Consider the following 16,990-nt stretch of genomic DNA (forward strand, 5'->3'; position numbering starts at 1 on the left):
CGTAACTTTGATGGTTAGAATCCTCTGCCTGTAAATCCTTGAGTGGGCTGGAGCTGGCCCAATAAAGACAGTCTATTACATTCTTATAACCCCATTTACAGTGACGGTGCTGCTTTTCCTATCTCTAGTTCTACAATTTGATGGTAAGAATAAGTGTTGTGTGCAGACCCATTCTTTCGGTCAAACTTGATGGAATCTGTGACGGAGGCGCCAAACAGAGCCCCTGACGCAGATTTGACCAGAATAGTACTCAAGTCCTGGTTTCAAATCCAGCTAGTAACGTAGCACCTACATTTAATTTGTAAGTTCTCCCAGTGTTTGTGCTGGCTTAATCTGGGTACTTTTGCTTCCTCCCACAGTCCAAAAGCTTATTTAAAGGGGTTGTCCACTGAACATAACTCTGGGGCATATGGAAATCTTAGAGAGGGGTACCCATGCAGGAACCTACTGTAATGTACAGTGGAAAGTTGCTGCAATGTGGCCATGTAATTCATATTTAATATGTGAGTGTCGGCAGCTCTGCTGGCCATAACACCTGAATATCGAAGGTTTCAGCAGCCAGAACAACCCCCGCCCTGATCAGCTGATCGCCTAGGGCTAGAGGGTTACATTTGAGAAGAAGGTTGTCCTTGTTTGACAAGCCCTTAAAATTAATTGGCTTCCTATAAAATGTGATGCTAAGTGTGTAATGGAGGCCTTAGGCATTTTATGTTTGTTGGCATATCTAGTACATTTTGGTAGGATCTTGACAATCTAATATTCATGGTCCACCATATACATTATTATAATTTTCAGCAGACCGCATCAAAATTGGCATGGTCTACCAATTACCTATGACGAACGTCTACAGCCAGCTTAGGAAAGGGAAATTATTATTATTATTATTATTATTATTATTATTATTATTATTATTATTATTATTATGTACCTTACTGGGGACAGGGACAGATGTGGGTACTTTCTTTGTACAACACTGAAATATGTTGGCAGTGCACTATATAAAAATGCACCATATACAGGTAAATCTTTATATTTGTTTATACAGCTAGAAGAAAATGCCTGTCTTTCCCTAGCTCGGCCATATAGTAGGAAAGAGATGCATTAAAAGTAACACATGTAAATAACTTTTGCTTCATGTATGACATGATATCCCACATGACAACTTTAAAAATAGCATAGTATTCATCACATGAGCATTGGAAATATACGATTTTCTCAGACACACGATCTACCCAAACAGGATGTAAAACTTCTGACTTGTTTGTGTTGCATAAAATTAAAAATAAACAGGGTACGGAAAGAACTATAGATCTTGGAATGGGTTTTCTTAAAAGTTAGTTATTTGTGTGACTTTGGTTAGTATAGAAGGTGTCATCAAAATAAATTGTTCAGCCCTGACTTCAAAAACATGCTCAGCTGAACGGATTATGGTATTTCTAACGTTGAAGAGAGATGAGCAGCTGCCAGGCATCTATGGGAAATCTCTGGTTTTGGACTGGTTGAAATCCAGCCAGTCAGATCTTTGTTTTCTCCCAATGGGGAGACATCAGAGGACTGTCAGCCACCTTCCCTAGATGTCAGATTGTCCATGTTACCCATCAAAGTTGGCTGGATCTCTCAAGAAAAATGTAATGTCTATCGCCATTCAAGTAACAACTGACATGATCTTGGCTTCTCATCCCTAATGGAAGACCTGATCCTCACTAATATGGCCATTAATTCTGCAATGCTACCTTATATAACTTTTCCTTTCCATCCTGACTGAAGAAGATCCAATTGGGTTAAGGTGGCAATGTCAGGACTGCCCATTCATATTATAATAGTAATAGTCTGAATACAAGCTTAAAAATGTGACTTTCCGTAAGTATAATGTATGGGCCACCTAGATTCAAAGAAAGTTGACTCCTGAAAGGCAAAACTGCCTGGTTATTTTTTAGTATGAGAAGTATCTTTGCATTACTAGCCAGATTTAACACTCTCTGCTGATGTCTAAACTTTTATACCTGGAGAGGTGTTCAGTCCCCCCTTGTTGGGTTTATGGCCTAGGTATCAAAATATCATTACACACATCTCTGTACTAACCTTTTATGGTTCTCTAATCCACTTATTTTCTTAATTCATTTGGTTGTCTGCCAGAGGTGTAGCTAGGGGTTTAGCACAGGGGGGGCAAAACATATCTGTGTGGGCCCCCCCAAACGCACGTTTATAACTAAAGAGGCGCATTCTAATTATATACCAGCCATCATTCCTATATATAACCCCATCGTCTCTGTATTTAACCCCCATCATCCCTGAATGTACCAGCCATCATCCCTGTATATACCAGCCATCATCCCTGTATATAACCCCTATCATATCTGTATATAGCAGCCTGGCTAGTATATACAGGTAAGATGGGGGTTATAAACTGGGAGGATGGCTGGTATATACAGGGATGATGGGGGTTATATAAGGGGATGATGGCTGGAATACACATGGATGATGGGGGTTAAAGCAGGGATGAAGGCTGGACTACCCATTATCCCTGTATATAACAACCATCATCCCTGTATATAAACCCCATCATCCCTGTATATACCAGCCAGGCTACCCCTGCCGTATAGGTATGTACGGCGTAAAACTACTGCTCCCAGCATGACCCGAACAATGGTAAGGATATGCTGGGAGTTGCTGTTTCACAAAAGCAAAATCATACCACACATCATCTGGTTCCAGATCATACAGTGACTACAGTACTGATTAGAGGCAGAATAAACATTTACATTAAGTGACTCACTGGTGACGTCTTTTCAGATTCTAGTTTTCTTTTTCTCTTTTCTTCGCCATCTGGTCCAGTCCTCTATGATGACTTCTCCCGGCCACAGCTCATTTCTGCAGTTTGCCGCTCAGATGTCTTCAGCTTCTCACTTTTCAAGCATTTCTGCACCTATAAACGAAAATAAAATAATCATGGTGCCACACACTATGCCCCTAAATATAATAGCACTATACACTGCACCTCTATTTATAATAGCACAATACAGTGTCCCCGATTATAATAGCACCATACACTCTGTCCCACACACTATCTACTCCCTGTAGATAGTGCCCCCATAGATCCCCCAGTAGATAGTACCCACATATAGCCCCCTGTAGAAAGTGCCCCATATATAGCCCACTGTAGATAGCGCTCTACATATAGCCCTACTGTTGATAGTATCCCACATATAGCCCCCCTGTAGATAGTGCCCCACATATAGCCCCCCTGTAGATCGTGCCCTAGATATTGCCCCCTGTAGATATAGTCCCAAATATAGCCTCCCCAGTAGATTGTGTCCCATATATAGCCTACCCTGTAGATAGTGTCCCACATATAGCTCCCCCTGTAGATAATGTCAGTCACACTTTTAAGTGGGAAAAAACCCAAAACTTTACATACTCACCTTGATTCTGTCCCCGCGCCGTCCTGTGTCAATTCAGGCCTGCTCTCTACTGAGCAGGTCTGCTGGGGCTGAATGATGCTTGTGTCGTTGAAGGGTGCTAATTGGCAGGGCAGAATGACTTGCCCCGCACGTCTCAACAACGGAAGCGGCACGTCGCGCTGCTAGCGTCGTTGAAAGGCACTGATTGGTAGAACAGAATGACTTGCCCCGTCAATCAGCGCCCTTTCAAAAACGGAAGTGGTGCGATGACGTCATCACGCCGCTAGCGTCGTTGAAAGGAGCTGATTGGCAGGGCAAGTCATTCTGCCCAGCCAATCGGCTTCATTGTTAGGCGCTGAATGGTCATTCAGGGCTTATGCATGTAATTGTATCTGCGTCCTATAGACGCAGGTACAATTAGTGCAGGAGGGGGTGGCGGTGGCTGGTTTCAGTTGCGCCGTTGCCCCCTCAAACAGGCAGCAAGCTTCCCTGTGTGGTGTGGACATGGCGGGGGCAGCGGGAGCGGCGGTAATGGAGGGGCAGTCACGGTGGGCCCCACCATCTCAGTGGGCCCAGGGCCACCGTCCCCCCTGCCCGCCCGCTAGCTATGTTACTGTTGTCTGCTCTGAACCCTTTCCAGCTCTGCTATAACATTCCTATACACATGCACTCAAAACTGCTCAATATTCCATGCATCATCAGACTAGTATTGTGCTCCATTCACTACATCGAATAGCTTAATGGTAAAAGAAAACAATAGCTACTCTCAAAGCCTGCATTAAAGTAAATTTCTTCTAGTGGATGAAGTTCTCATCAATATCTTTACACAAAATATACAATATAAACATAGGTGCTTCTTTAATGTCCATGTCTTAAAGAGGACCTGTCACTAGGTCATTTAGGGTATGTGCACACGTAGTGACCAAAAACGTCTGAAAATCCAGAGCTGTTTTCAAGGGAAAACAGACCCTGCTTTTCAGACGTTTTTTGACCAACTCGCATTTTTCGCTGCGTTTTTCGCGGCGTTTTTTACGTCCGTTTTTGGAGCTGTTTTCATTGGAGTCTATGAGAAAACAGCTTCAAAAACGTCCAAAGAAGTGTCCTGCACTTCTTTTGACGAGGCTGTATTTTTACGCGTCGTCGTTTGACAGCTGTCAAACGACGACGCGTAAATAACAGGTCGTCTGCACAGTACGTCGGCAAACCCATTCAAATGAATGGGCAGATGTTTGCCGACGTATTGTAGCCATATTTTCAGACGTAAAACGAGGCATAATACGCCTCGTATACGTCTGAAATTTGGCCGTGTGAACATACCCTTAATAACAGGTCGTCTGCACAGTACGTCGGCAAACCCATTCAAATGAATGGGCAGATGTTTGCCGACGTATTGTAGCCCTATTTTCAGACGTAAAACGAGGCATAATACGCCTCGTTTACGTCTGAAAATAGGTTGTGTGAACCCAGCCTTAAGTTGAACTAGTTAACTGAACTGAATAGCACTGTCTCCCTAACTCCAGAACAGTTTTTTCTTTTTTTTTTCCTGGAACCCCGTTACAAAGATATGGCCCACTGTTGTGTTGGCTCCCTATATGCTAATTTGCTCTAGGTAGCCAACAGGGTGGAGCTAGATTCACTGCCTCTGATGCTGACCAATCAACTTGAGGGTAGTTTATGCCCTGTTGACTAACTACAGCAAATTAGCTTAGAGGGAGCCAACTCAACAGTAGGCTATATCTTTAGAACGGGGGAGGGGTCGAGGAAAAGAAGAAAAACAAGGAGACCATGCTATTCTGGTCAGTAAACCAGTTCAACTTATATGACCTAGTGACAGATCCTTTTTAAGAATAAGAGCTGCATGACATGATACAGATTGCATAATCTGCAGCAGCTCCTTTTCTCTCGGAGAGGGTCTGTTTCACGTTTGCCTGTTTGTAGGGTCAATCATGGAAGTACTTGTGGTCTTTACCAATTCACCTGGTTACTTATTAATTTCCACTTCCTTTTTTTTTTTACACAGTATTTCTGGGAAATTAATTTTTCGTTCCTCTTTGTCTTGTTTTACGGATTTATTTCTATTTTGGGCTTTGCCTTTACTGTCATGATGAGTTTCGTTGTCAATTACTTTTAGACTTTCATGTGGATTGGTCTGGTAACCAACTTATAAACAAGTTTACCACGTAAATATGTTTCCAATTGTTCAGTGACAGTGTTTGTGTGAACTTGCTTCAAGCAGATTTGATGATTTCTGGCTTAGATCAGCCAGTGTAAAAATAATACTCCAAAATCTTAATCGCAGGCCCTTACCAAATCTACCATCTGTTTTCTCAGTAGAAGCGACAGGGCCAATATACAGTTTCGACTGTTTGAAGAGTGGATTCTGTGGATTTTGGATTGTAACCTTTGGAAATATACATACGTCTTTGCTTGTTGTTTTTTTTGAGAAAGTGTGATTTTTAAAAAAAAAATATTGCTTCTAGGAAAATGTCGTCACGTTTGCAATAGCATGTCTTCCATACTGGCGTCAAGGGGGAAAAATACCAAGAAATTACCAAACATACGTCCCGAAAACCGCAAAGTGCACTTTTATTGTGTGTGAATAGAAGTTCACAAATTCCCATGCACATGTAATATCTAGCTGTTTTATGTGGCAGAAGATTGCATAACTGATACAACTGTCATACACAATGTACAATGATTTCTATTGGAGTGTCATGTGATGCAATAGAGTTGTGATCTGCCAGAGCCGCGGTCAATGCAAGTTTATACGGGCAGCCAAGAAATATTGATAAAGCAAGGGACTTGGAAAAGTGACACAAACTAATGTGTATATGACTGAATTATTTTGATAAATAGTTTATACTCATCTGCTATTGAGATAATTGTGTGGTCTAAGATTTAGTTAGTGTCACTCTTTTGCTTCCTTTAGGTATGGCGAAAACGCTGGTTTGTCCTACGACAGGGGAGGATGAGTGGAAACCCAGACGTGTTAGAATACTACAAGAATAATAACTCCAAAAAACCCATCAGGATAATAGACCTGAATGAATGTGAAGTGCAGAAATACATTGGCGTTAACCTGATAAAGAAGGATTTCCAGAAAAGCTTTGTGTTCATCGTGAAAACCACTTTCCGTACATTCTACCTTGTGGCCAGGACAGAGGAAGAAATGCAGAGCTGGATGCATAATATCACTCAGATCTGTAACTTCGGACAGCTTGAAGATGGCACAGGTGAGGTCAAGGATGAAGGGGATGACCTTGAAATCCTTCACAACATGAGGCTTTCAGGAATAAAGTCAAAAATTGGCATAAATAAAAACTTTCCTTACACACGGGTTCCACATATGGTATGTCGCCCCTGATAACAGTTCTCTAATGTATGCCTAGTCAAATCTGTGCCTACTTTCTACTCCACATCACCAGGCCAGCAGGCACTTTACCCAGTTGGCACTAGTTCTTTGCATGCAATTATTCACAAAACAATGTACTGATGATTATAAAAATGGAGCAGATTCTAAATTCATAGTTAGGGATCAGAATTACTCAGAATACAAGATAAAGGTCAAGTAAAAGTCATTAACAGGCAAATTAAAGAAGACCTGTCGTGTTTTTTTTAAAAAAATAAAAAAATAAATTCCTCCCCTTATTCCCTGCCTCCTAACTATTCCAGCTCTGTAAAAAATATTTGTATTCTCCCCCCGTCCCACCCCCACGCATGTTCCGCTACAGCCCCCGCTCCGTTCGATGCCTAATATGGTCATTTTGAGTAAAGGTACACAGAGGTGAAGACCTCATCTCTCCTCAGTAGGCGTTGACTCGTGCTTTGCTGTGACGCTGTCCAATCAGAGCGCACAGTCTCACAGCAATGCAGAAAACCTGCAGTAATCTCCCAAAATCAGCAGGTTTTCTACATCACTGGGAGGCTGTTCGCACTGATTGGACAGCGATGCACGAGGCAACGCCTACTGAGGAGAGATGAGGTCTCCTCCTCTCTGTGCCTTCACTCAAAAATTGCATAACAAAATAAGGGGCCGTAGCAAGATACGGGCGGGTCAATAAATTTTAATAAGGGGAGGAATGTGGGTTTAAAAAAAAAAACCATGAGAAGGTCCTCTTTAATGCTTTCAAGTGGTCTTTACAGGCCGCGATATTTCAACCCAGAGTCTGGTGAGGTTTTTGGCTCATGCACATGGCCGTACTATGGCTTCGTTCAACCTCTGGGTTATATGGAGCCACAATACAGCTCCTGTAGAAGACTATATTGCCATACTATACCTCAAGTGCCTCCGACTTCATACAGAGTTTTTTCCTATCGGATTCATACTGAAAAAAATAATTATGCAATGCTCCGTTAGCTGCAGGGAGATACATAGGTATTCTCTTCCAGAAGCAAAGCTTTGTAATATGGTGCCGTACAGATGCGCCATAGGTTAGCGTGGAGTACTGGTTCTGCTGTGTGAATGATGCCTGATGATCACATTGTATATGGGAAACTGTTAAGCAATTTATAAGAATGAGAAGCACAATCTTCTATACAGAGTTTACCCATTGCCTTATGTAGGGGACTATGTGATGTATCAGGTATATTTCCCAGAACAACAGTCACTTTCAGCCAACGGCTTATGAGACGCAGTCACTGGGTGACCAACCGATCACAAAGTGCACAGTGAATTTGCATTAAAATACACGGTAAAGCTCTGGATTGGAGAATTCCGTCAAAATCAAATTTTTAGTAATTGGTCATAATCCTGTAAATGCGTACTGTACTTTCACTGCCAGATATTTCCAGCTGTCATGTCCACCGTTCTCCATCATTGATTGGTCATCAGTCCGAGCAATGTTATGGGATAAGACCACTCACACCAGTATCTACAGCTCCTGATGTATTTCTAGTGGTAACACTTGTCATTGGAATGCCTGTTAATAATCCACTTATGTAAATGTCTGGCGCTCATATGCTTTCACTAGGCAAGATTGTAAGGACAGACCAGTTAAACCGCAGAAATTCCCAGCGCTGGAAGGTCTGTTGTACATAATAGCTATGGTAGCTTTAAGTGGTAGTATGTGAAGCTCCCCAGGTACAAGATCAGTTGTATTGCAGAACGGCTTACTTGGCAGTTTTTGTTCAGATGCTGTTAAACAGACTTTACAGTAAATATTCTGCCAGTTTCATACCCTCATTATGGAAAATGGGATGAAAATGGTTTTGGATGTAAGACGCGCTAGATACTCCCCTTACAGAATCTAATTCTCAATGTAATTGCCATAACCGGTATTAAAATGTAGCCTTTGTTTAGGAGTTAAAGGAAACCTGTCACGTTAAACATGGGGTCCTATCTGCAGGCAGCATGTTATAGAGCAGGAGGAGCTGAGCAGATTTAGGCCTCCCTGAATAAATGTCAATACAGAGATAGCTGTCAATCACTGAGTAGGACCGCCCACTGGACTCCTAAACCCAGGGTGAGCAGGAATTTAAATCCATAAAATAAAGTTATGATTTTCTCCCAAAAATACTTAGCAATCTGCTCAGCTCCTTCTGCACCTTAACATGCTGCTGATCAGACTGTGTATTATTCCCTTTAATAATACCCAAGGATTAATAATATCCACCTATTTCATATTCTTCTTAGCACCATCACAGATTGACTTGGTTGTGACCCTGGTTCCCTTAAGCACTTTAAGGACAAGAGTATGAATAATCTTATAGAATAGTTATGGAACTACAACTTTCCACATATACCTTGGTATCTTCAGTGGTCTGTCCTGATTATTGTGTATGTAATCACTTTAGTTGGGACCATGAGTGGTGAAATTAACTGAAGAAAGTCATTTAGAACATATATTTACAAGGACAAAGATTAAATTACGTTTTTGTGACCGTGGCACATTATACAACATAAAACTGTCCAGGCTTCTCCTTACTTAGGCTGTATTCACACAAGCATTTCCGTTTTGCGCGTGTAAAAAATGCAGCGTTTGTCTTACTTTGCAGGTCCGTGTGGCATCAGTGTACGGTGCACGCCTGCATTTTTTACACGCGTATGTCGCCCGTATGTCATGCGTTTTTTACGTCTGCAAAAAAAACTGAAGGTGTTTTTTTTTTTCTCTCATCATTTCATTACCAACTGTGCGTGAAAAACTTGGACAGCGCACATGTCTGTGCTGTCCATTGTTTTCACGCACCCATTAACTTCAATGGGCTGCGTGGTGCGCAAAAATACACAAAATAGGACCTGCAGTAAGTTTTACGCAGCAGACACACGCTGCATGAAAAAGAATGCATGTCTGAATAGCCCCTTTGAATTACAAAGGTCCGTGTGACGGCCATTGTCTTAACGTCCGTAACACGGACGTAAAATACGCTCGTGTAAATCAGACCTTAGGGCTCACGCACATGCCCGTATTATGGCTCTGTTTTCTACGGAGCTGTAATAGGGTTTACATATAGGTGCATGAGCCCTATACTGTACCTCGTTATGCCTCCGATTTCATATGGAATCCTACGGAGGTTTTCTCTGTCGGATTCCGTACAAAGCCAACGGAAAAAACAGGCCATGTTGCGTTGGTCTTTGTAAGTAGCATTGCTTCTAGAGAGGAATATCTCTCTACGCATAGAGTCCGACGGAGTCTGTACAGCCGGGCACATTTCACTTGTATTCTCTATGCCATTTCTATTCTGCATATGAGGCTGCACTAGATGATTAGGTCTTGCTGGGAAAAAAAAACCTTTTCCCTTCATTCTCTAGTTAGGAAATACTTATACATAATTTATTCAGCCAGCTGCTGCAATATAACATTAATGCACACTGATACTATTACCAGACTCGAAGAAGAGTGTGATGGGGCTGTTTAGCACCCAGGGGAGACTCTGGAAGATCTGATGAGACTGAAGGTTATGTAAAGGGTAGTAAGCACTAGCTATACACTGTGGGTAATGAGAATAAAAAATGGAAGGAGTTGTAGTCTAAGAAGTTTGGGCGAATAGAAATAATTTTGTGTCTATAGCGGCTAGTGAGGCAATAGCAGAAGAAGAAATGTGCCGTGTGGTTTGCCTTCAATGTCCTCATGTCATCTCTGCTGCGGCTTCGTGATGAATGAGATAAGAAGTTTTTGCTTCCTAGTATAGTTTAGTGGAGTATAAACTGGAGATTCATGAGTTAAGACCCATTTAACCGGAATGATGAGTCCAAAATATATGATGACCTTGCCATTGAGATTAGATGTAAATAGATGTATTGCAGTTGTGACAATATCATCAATTTGACAATCACTTATTGATAATAAGTTGAGTAACATTTCTCATCACTGATTGCTAAAACCATGACTAGCGGTCGAGTGAATATGATGTTTTAGAAAACACAACTATCCCTTTCTGATCGCCACAGGTCTGGAAGCTCCAGCCAGTCATACATCTCCAATACAGCAGCTGCCGTAGGGAAAATTTAGTATTATATGGCGGTCATTGAATTACATGGGCAGGCCAAGTCTGCCATAGAGAGGGAGAGGCTGTTAACAGTAGCTCTCCATTCTCGCTCATAGAGGGTGGTCCCAAATCTGGAATCCCCTCTATGATATTTATATGCGCTAATAGGGCATATGGACAGGGGTTGTCGTAATAAGAGGATTTTTTTTTTTCCTAAGTAAATCTTTTTTTTTTCCAGAAATAAGATCCTCATAGGAAAATTTATTAATTTACCAATGTACTCTGAAGGCCAATTGTGCCCTCATCTAGCTTTGTGCAAGCCTGCTGCTGTATTTAAGCAACACAGCTAAGGGGATGCACGACCATCAGGTAGAGACCCTCACCACCTAGATTTCTTCCAGCCCATCTCTGCCACTCCCAGCTGCAAGACCTGAGAAATTGAAAAGATTTAAAATGTATCTCCAACAATATAAAATAACAAAATGAAAACTTTTATCTCTGGGGTAATATTGCATTACATGCGTTAAATAAATGGCCAATAATGTAATGCATGAAAATCTGGGTGCACCAGAGCGGGAGTCGCTCCCATTCCAGCTCAAAGAGGGAGGTCCTGAGCAGGGGACCCCCCTATGATGTCCATATACTCTAGGAGGGGGTTTGCACAGGGGTTTTCCTCGTGAGCCAACTGCTTTCAGTTAGCCACATACTATATAGCACTGTCACTGGTGAAGATGCTCCCGCCAAACTTGTTGCCCAAGGGTTTCCACAAACCTTGAGCCGGCCCTGTGATGTCACATTTTGTGATGTCACATTTTTACTAATATACATTCTGCAGGATCTCCATACAATTCATTATGAAGGCTTATTAATGAGTGCAGACAAATCCTATATTAATGAATCAATGTATCTGAAATTTAAAGGGATTTAGCTTTGAAGGCATTTATCCCTATATTTGATGACCCCTCTGTGTTACATGAATGATTCTTGTACTAAATCTTTAAAATGCCTTCCTTTTGGACTTTTTATGCTGCTCAGCTCAGTGAGACGTGACATATATTTTGGTAACAAGATGAGAGTTTAGCAGCCAGTCTGCGGGGAGTGTACCAAGGCTGCTCGAGTAACTGCTGGGAGAATATTGTGAGGACATCTGCAGCGAGACACTTCCTGACAGGACACAACTGTTCCTGCCATGTGGTCCATCTGCTGCAAGAAACCGATTGTTGTGCTCACATTATGATTTCTTACTGAATTTCATTTACTATCAATGTATATTGTTCACGGTGCATATCGAATACAAACTGTACGTGACTATCTAACCTGTGTTATATCATACAGGCAAAGTAATATTATCAGAATATCTCCCAGCATCAGGGGTGATCTGGCCTGGGACGAGGGATTGTCAGACTAGACTGCTGCTTAGGGCACCATTGCGGTGGGGGAGGAACAATACATGGATTTAGAAAAAACTGAAAATAGTCCAATGCTTTTAAATTTCTTTGTACAACCAATTAGACACTTTTGATAATACTGTGGGTGCTGGCGTACAATAAATACTTCCTTGGCGAGGGAGTAACGCCAAGTAATAGACTTTTAATGTGTGACAAGCACCCACTGTAACCCATCAGCGCTTTCATGTAGAGGACGAGCATCAGGTGACAACATAATATATAAAGGGATAAGACTGGGAGAAAAGCTGCAGAAGCCATCAGAACCTACTACAAATATGTGGTGGGAGGCCAGCCGATACTGCATTGAGTACTACGCATATGTGGAGGGGGAAAATGGGGAGTATGTATTATAAATAAGAACACTAGGGGTTGGTGGGGAAAATTGGGCATTTAAATTAATGATTCCCCCCCCACCCCCCCCCCCCCCCCCCCCGACATTAATAATACTGAGCTTCAAGAACTGAGGGAGGTTTGAACATTCTGAAACCTCTTCCTTGGACACAAAGGGATCTTGTCCCGCCAACGGTTCCCATAAGACATATTCTGGCTGGAACTAATGTCAGATTCTGCACCATGATAACACCAACATGATGATTTTCGGGGGAATTATAGGGAATGTATATTTCACCTCTGCTCTCCCACTGGTAAGGGGAGTGATTCAGATTGTAACACAATTAGGGGAATTTATTAATCGTGGCGTATCTTGCGAGCAGTGTGGCAGTATCTCTTACCCATGGAGGGATTGTCATATTTATAAGGCGCTCACCTTATTAATGAATGTGGAGCAGGGTAAAAACAAGTTAGAGTTTGTTATTAAATGAGTTAAATGTGACACTGAAGCCCCACACACTTTTTCCAACACAGTAGCACCTGTCAGAAAAAGTGTTGCAGGAGCTTCATAATTATGGTGTACGACCCAAACGCTATATAATTCAATGTATTTATGCTAGAAAACAAAACCCCAATATTAGGATTTTTTTTTAAGCTGTGTTAAGTTATGTTTTAAGTGTTAAAGAGGATAGATCACTAGTTTATGAATTCCCTATCATCTAACTAGTCTAATAGGCGCTTTGCTGCTTATAACTACAGTGTGATTTGTTTTCCAAAAACGCTTATTATTTGCAAAGTTATGAGCATTTTTCTAAATATGTGAATGTGTCTCTAATAGCCAAATAGGAGGTGACTATCTTTTCACTCTGGGCGGTGTAATGTTTTCTGTATGACGCTGTCCAATCAGCATACAGCTTCTCCCCCTTCCCTGCCCAGCAACACAGGGTGATCATATAGTATATAGCTTCCATTCCTGACTGTGTTTTCAACTGGTGATACCTCCGGTTGTTTTATAGTTGCGATCCTAGTGCCATATGAAAGATTCAAATCTCATCTTTCATATGCCACCAGAACCACTGTTCTAGGTGGTCCACAGGTGGAGATATGGCTGTTTGAAGTGATCCCCCCTCCCTCCAGCCTCAGTCTCTCACACTGTGTGAAGCAGCTTCTTGCTGATAGGATAGCGTCAGAGGCTGTGAGAGAGCTCCAAAAAAAAAATTATTTATTCCGCTCACCGTACTTCCTATAGCATCAGGGGTCACTTCAATCAGATAGTGCTTGGATAAATCCGCATCGGCAGACAGTATAATTCATGGAGAAAGGCAATTGAAAAATCCAGCACTTCATCCAGTGAGATTAAAAACATCTTAATTTATAATAAATTGAGGTTTTTCCCTGGGCTATGGCTTCCACTCCATGAATCCGAGAAATCAACTACTGTATGTAATGAGAGGCATGAGAGGTACAGTATAGCCTTATAGACTACTTTTAATCATAGTTTCCATTTTTAACGGCCGTTTTTGTCTTATAGTGATCAACAAATGTGACGTAGCGCCACCTCAGGAGAATCGCTGCTGTCACCTCCCACTTATCTAGTATAGCCTCATTTGCATATTTAGAAAAATCTCATAACTTTTAATATAATAAACATTTTGGAGCACAATTTTCACTAGCATTATCAGTGTGACAGCGCCTATTAGATAGGGCATTACTAAACTAGTGTCGGAGTCTCTTTAAACTAGTAGGCACTAAGGGCACGTTCAGACGTGGCAGAATTTTTCCGCTGCAAATGTTGGTGCAGATTTGGGGCAATTACGCAACGAATCTGCACCAATATTTGCATATTCGACAGGTAATTCAGACGTTGCAGATATCACAGCGGACTTGCCACAGATTTCAGTTTTTGCATTGCAAAGGCTGGAATCCGCAGTGAAATTCCGCTTCTTCTCCGCAACATAATGTGCATGGTACGGAGGGAAAATTCTGCACCGCAGCCTAATTTCCGCACACGTCTGAACTAACTTTCCTAAAAATGGATAGAAACAAATGTAAAAAACGGCTGCTGCAGAATTCCACTGCGGACTGTCCACAGCAGAATTCCACAGCAATTCCGCCACGTCTGAATGTGCCCTAAGAGCACCTGTATACAATCTCCAAACCAGGAGAAATTGTCAGATATGTTTCTGCTGCACTACCAGGCCATCCAATCCAGCAGGATAGATAAAGCAGCTTCCCATCCCCCAAACTTTCTACAGTGGGGACTCTTGGTTTAACTTTTTAGCTGTATAAATGTCCCTTTTTAAAGTGCACCTGTCACACAACAGGTGCACTTTAAGAAAAACCCATCAGAAGGTTTCATTTTTTTGTGCATTGTACAGTGGTATTCAAGGCTTCTGCTAATATCTGCTCTCGCACTAGCAGACTCTATGCAGCCATGTGTTAAATAGCCAGCCGTTCATTTCAATGGATGTTGTGTAATACTACATTTTCCTGCAGTGTCACCAGAGCGGATATGTGAGGTACCAGCAACTTTCCCTATCGGGGGTTTCGGCAGTCAGACCCCAGAGATCAGCAGATTGTCAAGAGCGATTACCCTGTTCAAAAAGAGCAGTATGTTCCCTGTATCCCTGTATTTGCATATGGAATATGATAACATGCAATGCTCCCTTCCAAGAACCTTGAGGATAATTCGTTTGTTTTTTTTTATAACACCAATGACAATTTCTGTTACAGATATTTTATATTATATTTAAACGTTCTAGACTTTTATGGGTCATGAAAACGAGGAGCAATGATTGCTCTTTTATGGGGACGAGCACTCGTTACTCCGATCGCTCGTCCCCATACATTTTTATCATGTCAGCAGCAGGGAGATGTGCTGCCGACAACGATGACTTTTAATTCTACATAAAAGAGCAGATCAGCCGATGAACAAGTGTTGCCCGATCATTGGCCCGTGTAATAGGATTTCTTCGTTGGGTGTATTGTGGTAGTTCTAGATAAGTCGAAGTTGATTATTTGCGTAATTCACTGGCAAAGTAACATAGTTTATCTTAGTATGTTGACTTGCAGTACATTAAAAGAGGCACCCCTGTGATTTTTTTTTTTATTATTTAATTCTCTATAGGCACCCAATAAAGAAAAAATACATGGGTTCTAATTTATTGCCGTGTAAAACCATAGGAATCTTGGTCTCAGTATGAGCCACGATCTCTACATGTTGTTCCCAAGTTGTAAAACCTTTTCTTGTGAACAATGTAGATCAAAGGAAAGAAATAGCTTACAAAACACTGTTATTCCGGCTGTGCAGAAAGTATCGTAAGAAAAAAAGTTATTAAAGGGAGGAACCATTGGTCTTATACACATAACACTCCAGAAGTAGCAGGGAAGGGGGGTATGTGGGGTTTCAGAATCTTTTCTTCTTTTAACGATGGGTTAATATCCTATGTGTTATAATCTTCTGGTTTTGGAAGAACTTGCTGAGTGACGGTAGAATTATAATGAACGTGATGCCATCCTTACCAACCAATCTTGCTCCTAATATGTGAATAGCTGCTGGATCTAGATCTGTGTGGTCTTCCATTAGTCCGAGCTTGGTCTTATCAATCTACTTCCTAGAGTAACACTGACCAAGGTCACAATAAGATTTTGTCTATCTTTTAGAATAGTGTGTGTACAATTCAGTTGCTTCAATATATTCATGTTTATCATTAAAATAAAAAAGAAATATATTGAAAATAGTGTTATTCTGTACCATGGGTGATCATGACATCTGGTAAATGTGACATTAAAGTTTGCCACTCTTAGGGCATGCCCACACGTGGCGGATTTCCTCCGCAACTGTCCGCATCAATGCCGCACAGAATCTGCGTTGCAGATTCTGCGGCGGATCTGCCCAAAATGTGCAGTAAATTGATGAGGACTAGCTGCTGCGGACTGCGGTAAAAGTGCTTCCCTTCTCCCTATCAGTGCAGGATAGAGAGAAGGGACAGCACTTTCCCTAGTGAAAGTAAACGAATTTCATACTTACCGGCCGTTGTCTTGGTGACGCGTCCCTCTTTCGGCATCCAGCCCGACCTCCCTGGATGACGCGGCAGTCCATGTTACCGCTGCAGCCTGTGATTGGCTGCAGCCGTCACTTAGACTGAAACGTCATCCTGGGAAGCCGGACTGGAGACAGAAGCAGGGAGTTCTCGGTAAGTATGAACTTCTATTTTTTTTACAGGTTGCTGTATATTGGGATCGGTAGTCACTGTCCAGGGTGCAGAAACAGTTACTGCCGATCGCTTAACTCTTTCAGCACCCTGGACAGTGACTATTTACTGACGTCGCCTAGCAACGCTCCCGTAATTACGGGAGCCCCATTGACTTCCTCAGTCTGGCTGT

General features: G+C 41.9%; 1 protein-coding gene across 1 annotated transcript in view; it reads left to right on the forward strand.

Moving 5' to 3' along the window:
- GAB3 (GRB2 associated binding protein 3) overlaps window positions 1-16,990 on the forward strand; it is a 130,805-nt gene that overhangs the window by 78,066 nt on the left and 35,749 nt on the right. The window contains exon 2 of the mRNA XM_075834344.1: window positions 6,331-6,634. Coding sequence (XP_075690459.1) covers window positions 6,331-6,634 — 304 coding nt within the window. The remainder of the gene's footprint in view (window positions 1-6,330; window positions 6,635-16,990) is intronic.

Source organism: Rhinoderma darwinii, chromosome 8 (genome assembly GCF_050947455.1).
Source record: "Rhinoderma darwinii isolate aRhiDar2 chromosome 8, aRhiDar2.hap1, whole genome shotgun sequence".
Lineage (NCBI taxonomy): Eukaryota > Metazoa > Chordata > Amphibia > Anura > Rhinodermatidae > Rhinoderma > Rhinoderma darwinii.